General features: G+C 40.9%; 1 protein-coding gene across 1 annotated transcript in view; it reads left to right on the top strand.

The window, feature by feature from the left end:
• Positions 1 to 1,759: 1,759 nt before the first annotated feature.
• MEI4 (meiotic double-stranded break formation protein 4) overlaps positions 1,760 to 20,585 on the top strand; it is a 119,324-nt gene continuing 100,498 nt past the window's right edge. Inside the window, exon 1 of the mRNA XM_023755201.1 lies at positions 1,760 to 1,991. Coding sequence (XP_023610969.1) covers positions 1,760 to 1,991 — 232 coding nt within the window. The remainder of the gene's footprint in view (positions 1,992 to 20,585) is intronic.

Raw genomic sequence — 20,585 nt, 5'->3', positions numbered from 1 at the left:
TTGATGACTTCCAGATGGGAGGGGGGCTAAGGGAATGGGTGAAAAAGGGAAGGGATTAAGATGTACAGATTGCCAGTTATAAAAACAGTCACAGGGTTGCAAAGTACAGCATAGACAATATCCTATCTAATAAAAGACAAAAAGGGTAATTAACCGTACCTCTGCTACGCTTCCCATTGGTTAATCAGGGCGATATGCAAATTAACTGCTAACAAAGATGGCGGCTGGCAGCCACGCAGCTGAAGCGAACATGAGGCTTGCTTGCTCCAGTGATGGAGGAAGCCAAGGTTCCCCGCCTGCCGAGGCCCGGCTCTGAGCTCCGAAAGCAACAATGTTTCAATTATAGAAGCTAAACAAACCCCAGATACCTGCTTTCAGCCTGCCGCAGCCTCAGAGCTGGGAGCGCCAGTGATGGCAACAATGTTTGAATTATAGAAGGTAAATAACTCCCAGAATAAAAAAAAAAAGATAAAAAGGAGAGGCTGGGAGCATCAGTCTCCCGCCAGCCTGAAAATGGCCCTCAGCCCCTCACCCAGACTGGCCAGGCACCCCAGTGGGGGCCCCCACCCTAAAGGGGGTGTGGCCAGCCTGAAAACAGCCATCAGCCCCTCACCCAGGCTGGCCAGGCACCCCAGCGGGACCCTCACTCTGATCTGGGACACCCTTCAGGGCAAACCAGCTGGCCCCCACCCGTGCACCAGGCCTCTATCCTATATAGTAAAAGGGTAATATGCAAACTGACCCTAACAGCAGAAATACTGGGAATGACTGGTCACTATGACACACACTGATCACCAGGGGGCAGACGCCCAATGCAGGAGCTGCCCTCTGGTGGTCAGTGTGCTCCCACATGGGGGAGCTCTGCTCAGCCACAAGCCAGGCTGATGGCTGCCAGTACAGCGGTGGTGGTGGAAGCCTCTCCCACCTCCTCAGCAGCGCTAAGGATGTCCGACTGCAGCTTAGGCCTGCTCCCCACTGGCAAGTGGACATCCCCCGAGGGCTGCCGGGCTGCCAGAGGGATGTCTGATTGCCATCTTAGGCCCAATCCCCCAGGGAGCGGGCCTAAGCCAGCAGGTGGTCATCCCCCGAGGAGTCCCAGACTGCGAGAGGGCACAGGCCTGGCTGAGGTACCCCCCACCCCTGAGTGCACAAATTTTTGTGCACAGGGCCTCTAGTCAATATTATAATAGCTATGCATGGTGTCAGACAAGTATTAGACTCATCGGGGTGATCATTTTGTAAGTTATATAAATGTCTAATTGCTATGTTGTACACCGGAAACTACTATAATATTGTATGTCAACTGTAATTGAAAAATAAAAAAAAGTTATAAAAACATATCAGTTCTACCCCTGACTTACTGAATTAGAATTTTTGGGGGGATGGGACCACATGTGTGTGTGTGTGTGTGTGTGAGAGAGAGAGAGAGAGACTTTGATGTATGCCATTTGTTAGATATCACTAAGTGAATTAATGTATGTGTTTTCCATCCCAAGAATTTCTCAAATTGTCTGAGCCTATTGTTTTTAATATTAATAAACTTAATATGCATGTGCATAGATTTTTCTTCTGCATATTTTTCATAATGCTTTCAGTTTCTGGGAAATTTTTTTCTGTTACTTGGTGTCAGCTGGTATTATAAACTTATTAATTAGTGTTACTCTGTAAAATCAATTTTGAGCAAATGAAATACAGTGCAGAAGTTGAAAGGCACTTCCATAACTTTCTTTCTTATTGCCCCATAGGGACAGAAGCCAGGATGAATAATCAAGTATGGTATCTGAGAACTGCAAAGCTGGCTCTGGCCTTGGCGATTATCCGCTCAAAGCCAGCAGACAGAAGCAGCAGAGAACACACAGAGCACCTTGCGAGGGTCGTGTCGGGGCAGGAGTCGGAGTGGAGATCTAGAGTTGAAACCCTGGAAGCTGAAGTTTTGCAGTTGCGTCAAAAACTTCTTCTGAGCAGGATGTGTTCCGGATTGTTTAAGAGTGGTGAGTGTGAAATTACCTTTTGTTAATATCTCCATCTGTTTTATTTCAGTTTCACAATTATTTAGAAATTGTTTAGTTTCCCAAAACTAGACTTCTTCTAGGCCTATAAAGATTTTTTTACTTCTAGCCATTTATTAAAACTTTATTGTAACTTCCTAATGAATGGGCTACATTAAGCAGTGGGATGAATTTAGAGAATGAAAATAGATGTGAAGGCAACAATGTTTTAAGCCTTACAGATAAATTAATTTTAAAATCACATTGTTCAACCTTATTGGTATATGTATTTTATGTTGCTTTGGTATTAAATATTATTTGTATATTTATGTCGCTTTTATATCAAATAATTCATCTAGTAATCATATATCAAGTACCAGCTGTGGACCAGGTGATGAGGACCCAAAACCTACAAGAGGAGGTGCTGTCCTTGCCACTAGGTTCCTACTGTTCTAGCAGGGAAAATAGTTGTGATAAATGGGATAATAGAGGTGCTAACCAAGTGCAGAGGGGAAGCTATTCATTCTTCCTGGTTTCTAGAAGGTCTCCCAGGTCTGGCTACTAGTCATGAGATGGTCCTGAGGCAGTCGCAGGAACAAAGGCAGAGCAGTGGAAGACACGCGTCCCATTCAGGATACTGCCAGCCACACTTCGCAGTGACCAGAACACCGTAAGGTAGTGATGTGACGGGGGAGAAGTGAGCTTGTAGGGTAGAAGGTTGTGTTCAGATTTGTCTGATTATAATCTGACCCTGAATATACAGGGATTACCTAGAAGGAAGGTGGAAGTATGTTCCTAAAATTCAAAGGGGATGAGAGGGAAGAGAGGTGAGTTGGGACCAGGATCAGAAGAGCCTTGAATATCAGCCTAGAGACTGTTTTACTGTATATCCTATCAGTAAGTTTACCATACAACTTATGGTCTGGGTCGGATGCTTATGAGAGAGAAAGGAAGGGACTATTACTAATTATACTAGGGCAACAGGCAAAAACCAGGACTCACTTGAACAAACTAGAACATGTGCTCACCCCCTTCATCAGGAGCCATGGAACTCCTTTGATGCAGGGGATTGACCCTAATATCGGGATTGGGAAACATAATTCTGGTGATTTAAAAACAAAACAAAAAAAGTAAATTAGATCATGTTACTCCTTTGTGGAAAACCCTTCTCTGTATCCAGTCCACTTCACGTTATATACAGACTTGTGGTCAGTGCTGGGATGCTGTGGGTGACTTCACCTCTATTCACCTCTCCCACCTTCTCTCATACACACCCCTTGTCAACTCTGTCCCAGCCACCATGGGCCTCCTTCCAGCCCTCGAGGCTCTTCTTGCCTTGGCCTTTGTTATGCTCTTCTCTTGGACTCTCTTTGTGGCTGGCCTCTTCCCTTCCTAGAGGTCTGATTCTAAATGACACCTCCTAAGTGTGTACTCTATATACACAGTAACCCCTCACAATTATTCTTTAAGCAAACACCCCCTATGGGCTATTTATTTGTTTACTTAGTTGCTGCCATAGTCTATTTATTTAGGCTCTCCTGATCGAGAGCCTAAATTCACTGAGAAGTATAGGTCTTCTTTTAAAAAAAGTATATTTTTATTGATTTCAGAGAGGAAGGGGGATGGAGAGAGATAGAAACATCAATGATGAGAGAGAATCATTGATCGGCTGCTTTCTGCACACCCCCCACTGGGACTGAACCTGCAACCTGGGCATGTGCCCGGACTGGGAATTAAACTTGACTGGTTCATAGGTTGACGCTCAACCACTGAGCCACACAAGTTGGGTATGTGTAGGTCTTTAATTTGATAAGCATTCTCTACTAAATGCCCACCTCAAAGCCTGACACACAGAAGTTGCTCAATAAATATTTGTCAGATGAAGTGGAACATAGAGGATGTTTTGACTGTAGCAGTGATTGGAGGCAAGGAGACAAGCAGTGATTGGAGGGAGGCAAGTTTTAAAGGCATTTACCAAAATCACCATAAAGAATGATGAGTTGTACTAGATCTATGATAGAACGAAAGGAAGTCAGACAATTTTGAATGATTTCAGAGTAGACACTTCAGACATTTGTGAGTGATTTCAGAGAGCGGTTAAGGGAGATGGAGGCATTTAGGGTAATTGAGGTTTCCAATCCTGATATTGAATTGATTGTGACACTTTGAATCTAGTTAGTGAACACAGAAATAAGTTTGTAGAATAAAAGGTTGAGTGCGGATTTGTCTGAGTGTAACCTGACCTTGATTATATGGGAATTATCTAGAAGGAAGGTGCAAGTATGGCCCTAAAATTCAAAGGACATGCGTGGGCTGTAAATGGGGACACAAACTTAAGATTCATTTATATTAAGCAATAGTTAAAGGTATAGCTGTAGATGAGACTCATGGGGAGAATAGAGCTGGGGGTACTGTGGGTTCCAACATTCCAGGGGTTGGCAAAGGAAAAGGACCCATGGAAAGAATGTGACTGTCACATTAGGAGTACGCAAGTGTAGTGCACACATGATTGCTATGGGTGATAGGTACTCACTAACTTCAGTTTGGGGGATTGTCAGGAAAGCTCACTATCCTAATATCCAGATGTTACTAAATAGTGTTATATGATTTATAGGTTGAGAACCGCTGCTCTAGAGTCTTTCTAGGTAATGGTACCCAGTGAATGGCAAACATAATCACTTAATTTTCTCTGTGAAGTTATGATTGACACAATGCATACATATAAAAATTTCCAGTAATCTTAAAGTGTGACTATTGTAAACATCCAAGATATCAAAACTGCTGTTTACTGTGGCCTATTTATAACCCTGATATAGTGACATGATGTATTTTTTGTTTGGAATAAGAGTGTCCCTAACAGTGAGAGCCTTGGCGATAACTTGTTCTTACTCTGAAAACTTTCACAGCGCCTGTGAGAGAAATTTTCAAATACCATATAATTAAAATCAGTTTTACTCACAGCAGGAGTTGCAGGTAAAGCGTTTCATCGCAGATGTTTGGACATAATCTATCTTTCAATCTGTTAACTTAAACTTGAAAAATAAGGAATAAATGGATTGATTCAGATAAATAGAGTCACTCTTAAAGGGAAAGAAAAAAACCTTAAAGGGGTAAAGTAGATTGATAGGAAAATAAAGGAGGAACACAGATGTTATTTCAAGATGTATAATTTGAAAGGCTGGCATACCTTGCTCTAAGAAAACTTCATAGCTAAAAGTCAAAATGATGTTATAGATGTATTTATATTATTAAATATTTCTTTCTGGAACTTTCAGGGTTGCTTTACATATGCAACTCTTCTGGAGTGTTTAGACAGCAGGCCCTCGATAAATGTTGAATGAAATACTTCTTGACAGAAAGAGGGGCTGAGGAACTGAATTTACAGTATCAACTACCCATCGAAGCAACTGAGATACCCAGATTGAAATAAAGCAGAGCTGAAAGTCGAAGTAAACAAATAAGGAAGTATGATATACTTTTTAAAGCATTTTAGGAACTCAGCTATTTAATTTCTTTTTCTACAGCTTCTTAAAGAGAAAATATTTTTAAATATTATTTATTAAAGGACTAAACTATACATAGAAGGGAGAATTATGCCACATTTTTATTTTACTTAAATGCCCCTTTGCAGTGGGAAGAAAGAAGGAAGGAGAAAGGGAGGGAGAGAGAAAGGGAGGAAGGATCAAAGAAGCCCAGATATCCAGTGACATTCCTCAGAACCCTTGTGGTGGTGCATGGCAGACATAGTAAGTTGTCTACTCTATATCTAGCTTTTTTCTTCCTTACTAAAGAACTCCCAATTTTCTTTTGGCAGAAGTGTGCTCATGTCCAGTGAGTTAACCCATGAACACCTTTGACTTGTTTTGCCAATATTGTTCTAAGGTTGGGCAGCAGCCATTGAAAGGTAAAAAGCAGTCTTATGAGCTTTTTTTCTTAATTTTAATTATTTTATTTTATTGATTTGAGAGAGAGGAAGGGAGAGGGAGAAAGAGAAAGAGAGAGGCAGAGAAACAGAAACATTGATCAACTGCCTTGTGCACGCCCCCTACCTGGGATCAAGCTCACAACTTGGGCATGAGCTCTAACTGGGAATCGAACCAGCAACCTTGTGGGTGCACGGGGTAACGCCCAACTAACTGAGCCCAAACAGCCAGGGCAGTTTTATGAGCTTTTGATAAATATTTGTTTCTTTGGTTAAAAAGACTGAGGTTACTGAAAGAGAGCGATTAATATATTTTTTTTAACCTCAATCATTCTTTTTCCTGTATGAGGCACTGCCACATGAAGACATGATGCCTGGGACTGTAGTAGCCATTTTGAAACTGGAGGCAATATTGAAAACTAGAGGCCTGGTGCACAAAATTGTGCACGGGGTGGGGGGTCCCTTAGCCTGGCCTACACCCTCTTGCAATTTGAGACCACTATCTCCTAACTGCTCGCCTGCCTGCCTGATCACCCCTAACTGCTCGCCTGCCTGCCTGATCGCCCCTAACTGCTCACCTGATTGCCCCTAACCACTCTTTCTGCCTGCCTAATCATCCCTAACTGCCTCTCCCTTGGCCCCCACCACCGAGGCTTCGTCTGGAATGACATCCGGAAGGTTGTTCGGCTATCCGGTCTAATTAGCATATTGCGCTTTTATCATTATAGATTAATGCCAACATGCTAAGGATGGTGAAGTAGTAGAATAAGAAGAACCTGGGTCCTTCTCGATATTGCTGAGAGGTCAAAGCAACTCTAGGCTTACTTTATAAGGAATTTTTATAAAGGTCAACGATGGTTTAGGCCAGTGGTCGGCAAACTCATTAGTCAACAGAGCCAAATATCAACAGTACAATGATTGAAATTTCTTTTGAGAGCCAAATTTTTTAAACGTAAACTATATAGGTAGGTACATTGTTATTAATTAATTAGGGTACTCCTAAGCTGGCCTTTGCTAAAAATGTCCTCAATCTGATTGAGGTACGTTCGCTGAGGTCGACACCTTCCAACTCTCCCATCCACACTCGTCTTGTATACTTGTTTCGTCTATCTCCTTTCGTTCATCCTCTCTATATGTCCAAGCCATCTCAACATACCTTTCTCAATCCTCAACACTACATCTTCTTTCACTCTACAACGTTCCCTAAAATTAACTTAATAAAGTTTACTTAAAGTTTTAAGTCTTAATTAAACTATAGGTACGTTGAATAAAACTTGATATCATACTTAATAACGATATTATTTATTGATAAAATTAAATTCCTTACAATTTACCTCCCCCACACTGCGTATCCCTCGGCCTGCCTGTGCCGCATCTCCCGTAGCCAGACTAACCGACACCCCCCACTTCCGAACCATTTCTTCAAAATAGACTTGCCCAGGCCGAAAACCGACTTCTGCGCATGGGCCACGAAGTTTCAATCGCACTGTACGTGCGTACCCGCACGTGGTATTTTGTGGAAGAGCCACACTCAAGGGGCCAAAGAGCTGCATGTGGCTCGTGAGCCGCGGTTTGCCCACCACTGGTGTAGGCCATTGTTATCCATGTATTTCCTTCCTTCTATCTGAGCACATCCTAATTTATAGGGGGGAGTGGGGAAGAGGGGTCATGAATAAATTAGAGCAACACTAAATTTTTCTCCCAAGAATCTGCTTGGTCTACAGTGGAGAAAATTAAAGAGAAAAACTATGTTCTTTAATCTAGAACAGTTTCTTAAAGATGGCTTCATGATGTTGGCAAGGATTTCATCTAGGACTGAGGTGGTGGGTGAGCGAGACCCAGAGCTTAGAGATAGGCCAGGCAGGTGTTAGTGACTATTAGTGACTATTCTTCAGTGTTGACTAGGGATTGAAGGTGCACGGTGTCAGGAGCAGTGCCTTATTGAGTGTGTGTGTGTGTGCGTGTGTGAGAGAGAGAGAGACAGAGACAGAGAGAGAGACTGGGGTGGGGGGAAGGCAGGCAAGGGGAATCTGGAGTTTGCTATGATACTTGTATAGTAATTTGGCATTCACAGGAGGGAAGTAGATGGATGAAGTGTCAGGTATGTGCTTTTCCCCTTACAATGTTATGTACTCAGTGTGTCTTTAGAAATGATAGATAGGCTACTGGAGGAGTAACTGGCTAGAGAAAGAGAAAGTATGATAAATTCAAATTAAATGAATTCATTGCTTTATTTGTGAAGCTCATTGAATACAGAGTGAGTGTGGAGGTTGTGTGCAGAGCAGTACAATTAGTTTAGGATGAATTTAGCTCATCTGCTAGTAAGATTAGGGTCCTGTGAAACAACCCATCCAACCAGATGGCTTTGGGAGCATCCCTACCCTTCTAGCTGACAATGCTTAGGGTTGTTCACCTCCTCCTGGCTGTCCCCTTTGAGTGCTTTATATCCGGAAGACTGAGTCTCAGTGTCCCGTTGCCTTCCCTAGACCCAGCTTCTTGGCTTATGTGAGTGTGGTTTTAAGAAAAGGTTTTTAGCTACACTGGTGTTGACCAAGGGTCAGAACAGTGGCTGGATTTAACAGCTGCCCATGTGCACCTCCTCAGACACAGCATGGACCTTGTCTTTCTCTCCTGATGCTTACTTTTCTGGTCCAGGCTACTCAGCCTCTGCCCCATCTCTTGTTCTCGCCTTGTCCCAGACCATGTACTGAGGAGACAAGGCAAACAATTGCCTTAACAGCTCAGCATTTATATGTTGGAGCACTCACAGTTCTACAGATGCTGAAGGAGCATGAAAAATGAATGCATAAGCATTTCTTTCTTAGTTTTCACATAGGTCTTCTAATATAAATTGTCAAATATAATGATAGATGTTTACTTAAAATTGCAGTTGATTTAAAACACACATGCATAATGTACATAAACATTCGAGGATGTGCCCTTAATTTAATATTGGTTCTAATGAAAGGCTCCCAAACAAAATAGAAACAGGCTCATAGATGTGGAGAACAGACTGATGGTTGCTGTAGGGGAGAGGCAGTGGGTGAAAAAGGTGAAATGAAAGAAATAAAGAAAAGAAAAAGGTGGAGTGATTAAAAAGTACAAATTGGCAGGAACCAAATAGTCATGGGGATGTAAAGTACAGAATAGGGAGTATAGCCAGTAACACTGTAATAATTATGTATGGTGCCAGGTATGCTTGAAATATTGGGAGATCACTTTGTAAAGTATATGATTGTCTAACCACTGTGCTGTCCACCTGAAACTAATACAAAATAATATTGAATGTCAACTGTAATTGAAATTTAAAAAAGGAAAGGCTCCAAAATAAATTATATAGGTAATTATACATTAGATATGTTTTCTTCATTATATAAAAAGTGAGTTATTCTTTTGAAATTAGAGATCACCAACATACAAAGAAATTAAAGTTAAAAAAACTCAGAATATTTTGTAAAGGCTTTAACAGTGATAAGGCAATAATTTAGAAATGTAAACATCGTGGTTATTATAACAAGAGCTGACTCTGGTAAGTAGGGGTGTGTGGAGATAAGGCGTAAGAAGGGCCAGACAAGCACTGGAGTAGGTGCTGGGCCCGAAGGAATCCAGGACCTTCAGAGGCTGGGCCTAGGTGAGGGCAGGCGTGCATCCCGCGGTATATAGTGTTCCAGTGGGAATCATCAGTCCTCCCAGTCTCTTCCCTGCACCAGGCTCTGAATCTCACTGCATGGTACAGCCGTCTTCCTTGCCTCGCTGGGTTCTAGGAAAGTATGTATCTTGAATGCCTGGGTAACCCCCTTGGTGGGTTTGACTTTACTTTCTGTGTATCTCTGGATTCTCTCTCCTTCCCTCCATCCTTCCTTTCCTCTTCCCTTCCTAATAAGCACCCATGTGTCCCATGATAGAGGATTCCGAATATGTCTGTGCAGTTGTATGAGACAGCCCCCCCACCCTTTTTTTGTTTTGTTTTGCAGGGAAAACATCCTTTTTCTTATATTGATCTCAAGTAATTTAAAAGACATCTTGTAAGGAAATTTTTGGATAGGAAATGCAGTATGCTGTATACTAGAAATCAGTAGAAAATCTTACCTTCTGATTAAACTATGCTATTATACCAATCCTTAAGGAGTAACATAACTAAAAAATAAATATACTGCTATGAATTAATGCTAGCGTGTTATAGACAATAAGCCAAAACACATTTACGCATAAACTTTTTTATCATGCACTTGGAACTGTGAACACACATACTTGCATTATATTCTGGACTGTACTGAGAGCTAAACTCTCTAACCTGTTGTGAAATGAATTTGAATGAATTCCTAAATGGAATATGGAGACGAGGCACATTTATCAGTAACAGGGGTACAAAACCAGCAGTGCTGGGGCGTGAACCTCTTTGGAGGGAGGTCCAATGTGTGGGACCATATGGGTTCTTCTGTGGCTGTGAGATAGCACTCATTATAAGGACGGGCATTATACTTTTCTTACACCGCAGGTAAGTGGTGGTCTTATCAGTGGAATCTCCTGTTTTGGAAACGTGGATTTTAAAATTTAAATTGCTCATAAGCATTTCTTAGGGTTAGTGAGGCAATGAAACACATCAGAGAGTGCCTCCGCTGTGGGACATGCGTGCTGTGCAGGAGACACGGGTGGTGAGCTGCTCTCAGCCACTGAGCAAACGCGTTGTTTCCACAGCATCAATTACTGGATGGTAAGCATATGATAATTTTTCTTGTTTTTGGACTCTCACATTTCTCTTAGAGTCAGAGAGAAACATTGCCTGTGTGTCTCTAATACATTTAGACTATGTCTGCCACGTTTTGTGCTTTGAAATAAACAAGAAAAAGATTGTTTCCAGAGAAAGCTGGTTCTTATGCTTTCAAAATCCTAGCTCTAAAAATTCCTCATTACTCTTTTAATTAATAAGTCCCATGAAGAACAGACAGGGTTGCTTTTGTGCCCTCCCTCAGTGCTTGATTCAGTGTGATCTGACACAGGGTAGTTCTTCAAAGATGTTTCTCAGCTTGATATTCAAATTACCATCTCCGATTAGGCTTGTAAATATTTGGAGTGTAAATAACTTTCACGAGCTCAGGTGGGATTGTCTATGTGAAATGTAATGTAATTTATACATTTTACATCAGTTTGATGTAGCCACTTGCTGAAAAAGTAACTGGTAACAATCTAAAAAATGCTTCCTATCCTATGTACTATTGCAGAATTTTGGCATCTTTCCCTCCTTCCATTGTTATTCTAATAACAGATACCTTTCCCCCTTGGGTATTTAGTATAATTTGTTCATTCTTTCTGGTATAATAATATTTTTGATAGAATGACCTTATTCTTTGACCCTTTCATAACAAATTAGATGGCACTTTGCATATTTTAATACCTAATTTTGCTATTGTGCCTTTAATAACTGAAGTTATTTCTACCTGTGTATTTTGTAAAGTATGTATCCTCATCTGATTATTTTTTATCCTGTGAACCGCAAGGCGTCTCATCATGTCTGTAATTTCCAAGCAGGAGTCAATCCAAAGTAGGACAAGTCCATGCTGGTGGGCTGCTTTGTGTGGCTGCGCAGCTCTCTGATGTCTGAGGAGCTGGGCCCAGAGAAGCACGGGCCTCGGTGATCTGTTCTTTTCTGGTCCCTCTGAAACTTCTCTTAAACAAATACCTTGTCCTTGCATAGACGTCTGCGGAGGTGAACACAGTGATGACAAACTTAGCTGCTCACTTGCTTTTTAACAGAAAATGTGGTTATATGTGAATCGTTTGTACCTGTGTGAAAAAGAGAAATACCATTAATCAAATTTGCAGCTTAAAATTAAGTGTATTTTTATGTTTAAGCCACTTTCTGAAAGGCTTTGCCTCTGCAGTGTTGGTAAACGCTGGCTAAGCTCCAGGAAGTGGCCTCGATGCTGTCTGTGCGTCATGATCACTGGGAAGCTGTTAAAAATCCTCACACCTAAATTGCACCTCAGACCAATTGTGTCAGAATCTTAGGAGGTTGGGCAGAGGCATCGGGTATTTTTTCATAATCCCTAGGTTATTTTGAAATACAGCTAGGATTGAGGAACATTGGTTAGAGATAGACTTTTATTTTCTACTAGAGGCCCAGTGCATGAAAATCGTGTACTCGGGGAGGGGGGGGGCGGGTTCTCAGCTCAGCCTGCGCCCTCTCACAAGTCCCGGAGCCCTTGGGGGATGTCCGACTGATGGCTTAGGTCCGCCCCTCTCCCCCACCCCCCCGGGGAGCGGGCCTAAGCTGTCAGTCGGACAGCCTTAACACTGCTGTGGAGGTGGGAGAGGCTCCTACCATCACTGCTGCACTTGCCAGCCATGAGCCCAGCTCAGGGCTTCTGGCTGAGCAGCGCTCTCCCTGTGGAAGCGCACTGACTACCAGGGGGAAGCTCCTGCATTGAGTGTCTTCCCCCTGGTGGTCAGTGAGCATCATAGCAACCGGTCATTCCGCCATTTGGTTGATTTGCACATTAGCCTTTTATTATATAGGATGTTCAACTCAAACACCTTTATTAACAGCTTTCATTGCTAATCCCACTTAGTTTTAATCCCCTATTTTATTGGATTAATCTATCGGAGTATTTAGTACACTGTAGTTAATTATTGGAAAGTAGAAAACAATAATTGGCCCTTTTGTGGGGGTACATTTGACTGTAGACTTAGTCTACACTAATTTACTTCGGTCTGAAATTTGGGATCATGGATGACACTGTGGGAAGGGAGGGTCGGTGTGTGGGCAGCTGTGGGGAGGGCAGTTCAGTTGTCTGTATGCATGTTTGGATGTGCTGGCGGCACAGCTGGTTTGGAGTTTGGTCTTTGGTGGATCTCAAGCTTCTTTGTGTGAATAGTAAACTATAAAATGAAAACTGGCACTTTTTCCAACCTCCTTTTTCATTCTGTAAGGATAAATAATAGTAGTAGACAGCTTCTTCCAGCCTCCAAAGCAATATCTGAAGGCATTATCAATTTAAAAATTAGGGAATATTTGCATTTCTGCTCTTCTTTCAATTATTTTTAGTAATATTTTTATTGACTTTAGAGAAGAGAGAGAGAGAGAGAGAGAGAGAGAGAGAGAGAGAGAGAAACATCGATTGGTTGCCTCCCGAGAGAGAGAGAAAGAGAAAGAAAGAAAGAAAGAAAGAAAGAAAGAAAGAAAGAAAGAAAGAAAGAAAGAAAGAAAGAAAGAAAGAAAGAAAGAAAAGGGAGGGAGGGAGGGAGGGAAGGGAGGGAGGGAGGGAGGGAGGGAGGGAGGGAGGGAGGGAGGGAGGGAGGGAGGAAGGAACATCGATTGGTTGCCTCCCACATGTGCCCTGACTGGGGATTGAACCCGCAACCTGGGTATATGCCCAGACTGGGAATCAATCCTGCCACCTCTTAATGTATGGGACAATGCTCCAACCAACTGAGTCACATGGGCCAGGGCTCTTGTGTCAGTTTTATTTGTTTGCTGTAGTATATAGCTTAGTGAATAATTTGTGGCATGCTTTTCAAATGCACCTTTTTATGTTATTGCTCTGTTTACTATACTGTTCAGGGTCCTTGAGTTATTCAGCAGCCCATGATAAGTGAAAATGCCTCTTTAGAAAGCAGCCAGTATCTTTCCTCCCTTTCATTTACATGTTGCAGGTGGTTTCCCATATTAGATGGCTATGAAATCTTATTGGCAATACTTTGGTATATTTTTTAGAAATCCTATATCAACTGATGTAGAGACATTCTCTATTGCATGGTTTATAAGTAAGTCTTTAATTGAGAGGGTACTTAACATATATACACACACAACTAATAGTGCTTTAGTTAAAATTACACTAAAACCATTGTGGCAGCATGATCTTAATTCATGGATTCTGATTTTAATTCTGTTGACTTTATCAAGAATTCTCAGCTATTAAAATTACTTAGTATATTAGCTTTCAGGTAGTTCTGTAGTAAATTCTTTTCCCTCCAACTAACTAAAATTTCCTATATTTCCTAGAGATGAGTAGACACTCAGGTTTTATGGCACGAACATTTTGAGCCTGTATGTTTACCAGAAGACATCTTGGAAATTGTAAATAGACGTGATGTGGTTGTAACATCCATTATGACAGCATGTTTGAATGAGGAACAGGATAATGCCTAGAGCACCATGCTCAATATAAAACATTTTTCTACACTGATGAGTGGTCCTCATCAAGGTCTAGCACCCAGTAGTTACTCAGTGATTAATTTAAGAATGAACATGCATAAATGAATGAAGAAAGAACCTCCAAAGGGAGAGGAGGTATTATTGAAGGGGGAAAGGGTTGCTGAGGACATATTTTGGACATAGAGTTTTTTTTATTGGAAAGAGCATGGATTTTGGAGTTAAATGAATCTGGGCTGAATCTCAGATCTACCCATATTTGCTAAGCTTTTTTCTTTACATCCCAGAAGAATCACTTTCCCCCTCTGTAAAATAAGGATAAAGTGGAGGAAGAGGAGGATAATAACAGGCAATGGTGAGGTTTGATGGGAAATACTTGGCACCGAGCTTCCTGACACATAGATAAAAGTAAATAAATAAAGACTAGTTGCCTTCCTCCTCGGCCTTGATACTCTGATGGAAATTGTCATTGAGCCTTGGGTTTTTGTTTAGTTCTATCTCACAAAGCCCTGGATCTAGCTGTTTTAGCAGCTTATACAGGTGGGAAAGGGAAGAACGAAGGTTTAAGGGTATGTGTATTTTGCTTTCCGGTAGTAAAACTGAATGATTGGCATCACGGCCACATTCTCAGTTTTAGTCCAGTAACAAAAGTAGAAGGTCCTCAGTGTGTTGCAGGCCTGGCCATCTGAGTAGGAATTTAGCTGTCATCCTGTTTAATTACTTTGGGAGTTACATTAATGGAACTTGATTTCCATTCTCTACTCTGTTTCATAAAAAGTTCTAATCTGAGTTCTAGTCTTTTGCCCTGATTTCCCAATTATATAACTTTTAGTGTTCTTATTCTTCCACAGAAAGCCCTATGAGTTCTCTCTCTTCTATAAAATATCATTCTCCCATTTCAGGAGTTCCCTGTAGCTTAATGCCACCCTTTTGCTTCTACAATTTTCCTCACAATTAAGAGTGTGTTTTAAACAGTGGATAGCTTTCTGTTGCCTAGGGACAGATTACATTCACGGTTCTTCCCATTGTGAACCCAGACTTTCTTTTCAGACCTGCATCCTACTCTACACACCTCTGCATTCCCTGTGTTCCAGCTACCCCTTCTACGAGCCATTGCCCATGCCCTTTGCCTCTTGGTCATGCTCTTTCCTGATAGGAAAGACCTCCCTAATAAAAGCTTTGTGAGCCCTTGACACTCATATTACATGAAATCTTTCTTGATTTTTCCTAGTTTGAACTAATTTCTTTGTATTCTTAGAGCATATCATCTGCACCAGTGCTTGAACTAATGCCTCTTGACCTATTGTAGAGCTAGTTATTGGCCTTTTTCTTAGTTCTTTGATGATAGGAGGCCATACCTCATTTACCATTTGAGTCCTTTTAGCCCCTTTTCCAGTGCCTTTATATTGTAGCATTGCATACATATAAGCTCTGTGAAATTGTCTATTCTGGCAAGGCAGAATATATTCTGCTTGGCTTATTTTCTCTGAAAAATGTGTGCTCATTTTATTTTTTAATGGTAAGAGATTATGCTGCTCTTTTGGTCAAGTTTATTCAATTTCCTCAACCACTTATTTTTACAATGGCTGATGGATGAATCAACTGTAATATTGAAGCTATGCTGTACTGCTTTATACTCAGCTTTGCGAGTTATGAAAACCAGAACCCCTGAGAAAGCACTTTATCTTCAGGAATGTAACAATAGTAAAATCAGTAGTAATGAGTTCTGCTTGGTTAGAAATAAGGTGATGCTTGCAGAAAATTGATTTTGAGTTCTCCCTCAGAAGAATATATTTTAATCATAACCCACATGTAATGACTGACTACTGAGCTCTCTCTGGCTACACCTCTTTTTCAGAATTAAGAATATTTTTACATGATGTCCTTATGCTAGAGAACAGACTCTACAGAATTAAGTATATGACTTTTGGCCATAGCCATGCTTTCTTACAGAGTCATTCAGGCTTTATTGTCAGATAGACTATACTTAAAAGGAAAAAAAAGAATGTTAGCTATGGAAATGCATACGTCCCTAGACTATGAACGATTCTTGATCTTCATAACAAGCCTGTGATTAGTTCATATACTTAGGGCATCTGATGAACTATTATGTCATTTTTCAAATATTTTATTCCAGAGTGAAATGAAAGACATTTAATTCTGAGATTCAAAATTGTCCAATTACAGTATTTTTCAATTTTTGAATTGTCACTCAGTTTAGGAGTATTGCCAATATTTTAAAATAGTCTTGTGAGCTTTTAAAGAAAAGAGTCACTTATGTTATCCCATAGTGAAATAATCTTTTCACCTCTGAGATTGCATAACACTTTTCTTGTAATGCTGTTATAACATTTAGCGAAATTGCTGCACACCCACCTCCTGCCTGGCTCCATGCTAAGTGCTTAGGATACAGTGGTAAGACCGATGTGGTGCCTTGTCTTTGGAGTTTAAGTCTCAGGCAGAAGACAGACAGCTAACAAACATAACAAGTTTTATGGGAGTCCTTTTCAGAGGAATTTGATCTCATCTAGAAAGTCAGAAAAGGCCTTCCTGAGGAGGAACATTTAAATTCAAATCTGAAGATTGAATAGTACTGAGGGTAGGTAGGTTTGAAAGGGGTAGGAGAATGTTCTAGATTTTAAAATTAGCACAGAAGTGTTGAGCTGTATATGTCTAAAGAAGTGATTTCCAACCTTGGTTGCATATTATGGGGTGGGGCCACAACATTAGTAACAAAGAAACAGAATTTCCGGAGGATGAGGCCCGGAAATTAGGATTTTAAAAAGATTCCCAGGTGATTCTAATGTGCAGCCAAGGTTGAGAACCACTGGCTTAGACCTTACTCTGAGAGAGACTATGGATATTTGGAAAACCATTATTGAGGTATTTTTAGCAGGTGGGTAACATAAGATTTGTGATTGAGAAGATCACTGAGCTCCAGCATGAGAAAGATTGGAGAGGGAGGAGGCGGAATGTGCAGAGACCAGTTACGAGGCATTGCAGTGAATTGTGCAAGAGAGAGGCATAGCTTAGATGAGGCTGGCATTCGTTGGGATGGTGAACAATGGTAAGAGTAAAAGTTGGTGTCTTAGTCTGTAAGGGCTGTTATACCACAGACTGGGCAGCTTATAAACAACAGAATTGATTTCTCTTAGTTCTGGAGGCTGGGAAGTGTAGGTCAAGGTGTCAGCAGATTCAGAGTCTGGTGAGGACCCCCTTCCTGGCCTACATATAGCACCTTCCCCTGTGTCCTCACCTGGTGGAAGGGGGGAGGGAGCTGTCTGGGGCCTCTTTTGTGATGGCACTGACTCCATTCCTAAAGATTCTACCCTCATCACCTAATTATCTCCCAAAGATGTTACCTCTTAATGTCATTACCTTGGGGGTGAGAATATCAACATATAAATTCTGGGGGAACACAAACACTCAGACTATAGCAGCAGCAAAAGGAAATAAAAAAATGATCATTAGGTAGAATGAAAATTCTAAGATAGCATTACATAAACCAAGTGAAGAGAATATTTTGCGAATGAGGAAATGCATGAGATGAAAGGTCCAGCAAGGTAGAAATTGTTCACTGTCTATTAAATCAAGTGATCAGGAGTTCATTCATTCATTGTCAACTTTGCTGAGAGAAGAATATATATGGAAAACCCATACACATGCAAAAGGCAGTAAGTTTCATGACTGTCAATGGAAAGGTAACTGTGGGTGTGGTTAGGAAACTTTAAGGCAGGGGTCCTCAAACTTTTTAAACAGGGGGCCAGTTCACTGTCCCTTAGACCGTTGGAGGGCCGGACTATAGTTTAAAAAAAACTATGAACAAATTCCTATGCACACTGCACATATCTTATTTTGAAGTAAAAAAACAAAACGGGAACAAATACAATATTTGTATTTGCATGTGGCCTGTGGGCCGTAGTTTGAGGACCCCTGCTTTAAGGGAAGAGAGAGCATGTGAATGAGGCACTGAACTTCAGCAAGCCAGAGTGTATTCCCCACAAAGGGAAGCATATCCTGAGGCTGAGTGTGGTGTGTTGTCCCAGAAGACAGGATTTTTTTAAGGAAGTTTGGACTTTATTTTCCAATAATATGGAGACATTAAAAGGTTATGGATTAAGACTGGGTGCTGCATGTAAGAGAGGGGAAGACACTGAAGGCAGGAAAGCCTGGTAGGCGGTGGTAGGTAGTCCACGCAAGAAATGAAGAGCATGGACTGGGATCCTGGCAAGGGGAATGAAAAAGTTCCAAAGGTACATTTTGAAACAAAAAATATGCAGCTTATTGAATAACTGAGAAGCTTTAGGGAGAGAAGAAAAAGAGAGTGCTCAAAAGGAATGAAAAATATTGAAAATTGGCCCTTTGAAGAAAGGACTTTTTATTTAGCAGTGATAACAGTGATGCATGTATATGTTATGTGTTGGTTTTGTTGACTCTGAGGTCAAACACATTTTGTATTTTGAGAGGGAAAGGGAAAACATATTTAAGGAACCAATGCCTTATAATTTTGTTTGGTGCCCGCAAAATCCATATTCTGACCGCTCTTGGAGTGACATCTCCATATGAAAAGGAGTGGTGATTTCTGAGCCCAGCAGGGTCTTTGAGGATCCTGGAGCAGAGTTCCTTCACCAGAGTCAACAGAATTTATGAGGACTCCGGCACCATGGGGAGATAATAGGTGAATACATCAAGGCTCTGCAAGGCACAAGGAACATGACTGGCGTGTCTGATGGGGGACACATTCTTTTTAGTCACCAGAACTGAAGATTAAAGGGGATTTATGAATGTTTTGTGTATCCCAGGACAACGTGGTTATTTCCTTGAAGAAGCCTAAGTTATTTGAAGATATATGTTTAGCAGTTACCTGGGGACAGAATGAACTGTTACTAATTCTGAAAATTAATAAGAAGGGACATTGGAAGGTAGTAATGCCCACTCTGGGCATAAATAAAATCATATTTTAAGTGCTACTAGAAAAGTAACTTTGCCTGAGTTTTTTAAGGTTTTTCCCTTCTGCTTCATAGAAAACAATTTCTTTAGTATCTTTGATCCTAGTTTTGCACAATAATTTTTTATAGCTTTTCAACAAAGCCTACATTCCATGGACTAGTTTTGATATGTCAGATTTAAATAAATAATAAATAGATAGATAGATAAAATCTTGAAAACAGAACTCATAGCCACGAGTTACTATATAAGACAGGCTTTTAAAAATGTTCTGGTCAGCAGAAGTTCTTATCCCTAGGAATGCAGCTGATCTTGGGACGTCCCTGTAGTGTTCTGAATTATTTTTTATCTGAACAGATGTGTATCAGCTAGACAAATATGTGCCTGGCTCCATATCAGGCAATTCAATGACCACATACAGGTCAAAACTGCAATTAGAGATTTTACAAGTTGCAAGGTACCTAACAAGATGAATGTAATTTGGAGAGTGGAATGAAAAGGTAAAAAAAAAATTAGAAGGTGAATTAAAATTAGAGACTTAATGTTCTTGTTCAGGTGTGCTATTGTGAACATATAGTTTAGGCAGAAAGTTAAAAAAAAAAAACAACATACACACACACATTTTTTTCAGCATAATACAAGGATCTTCTAAAATAGCCCATATATTATCAGTAAATACTTAAATGTATGATATTTAATCAGTACTGAGCTTGACTTTCAAGATTAGAAAAGAAGAAAAAAATTTACTTGCTGCTCATTATGACTTTATGGTATGGTTAGAGAGGCAAGATCTCCTGAGACAGACACAATAAAAATATTATATATGATCTATGTAGTTTTGGTTATATTTATTCATGGTCATTTGTTGATTAGTTGCTTCATTTTTTTCAAAAAAAAGAAAAAAACACCCAGTGATTTCTGGAGACCCAGTAGTAGAAGATAGAAGAAAAATAGAATTTATATATTTATATTCCAGTGGAGGAGACAGGTAATAACATGTAAACCAATAAGCAAGAAAAAATCTGAGAGTGTTAAAAGCTGTGAGGAAAACAAATGAGGTTGAAGTGATGGAGTGCCTGGGAGTGGGGCAGGGCTGCTACTGTAGACAGGGTGGTCAGTGAGACCTCATTGAGAAGGAGGCGTTTGAGCCGACTCCTGCCCCGGCAGTGTCATCCGGGTGGCCCGAGGCAGCACCTTGCTGGCATCAATGAGCAGAAACAAGCCAGTGGCTACACAGCAGAGTGAGTGAGGTGTAGAGGGCAGGAGATGAGGCCAGAGAGTGGACAAGAATGCAGATTATGTAGGGCTGTCCTAGTGGGAACCCTTTGATGAGCATTAAGCAGGAGACTTAAACTTCTTGCTCTGGCTGCTTGTGGAGAATGTAAGAGGGAGTAGGAGCAGGACTTCTGGGTAGGCATCCCTGGCTGTGGTCCATAAGGGAAGCTGACGGGCTTAGGACAAGTCAGGAAGGAAACAGCTAGAATAGATAAAGCTCCAGTTCTGCAGAATAGGACATAAACTGACAAAGGTGAACCCTGAAAAGCAGTGGAAATCCAGCTGAACTTGGAAATATTAA

Source organism: Myotis lucifugus, unplaced genomic scaffold, assembly GCF_000147115.1.
Source record: "Myotis lucifugus unplaced genomic scaffold, Myoluc2.0 scaffold_71, whole genome shotgun sequence".
NCBI lineage: Eukaryota > Metazoa > Chordata > Mammalia > Chiroptera > Vespertilionidae > Myotis > Myotis lucifugus.
The sequence above is the reverse complement of the archived record's forward strand: the minus strand, read 5'-3'. Positions and strand labels throughout refer to the sequence as shown.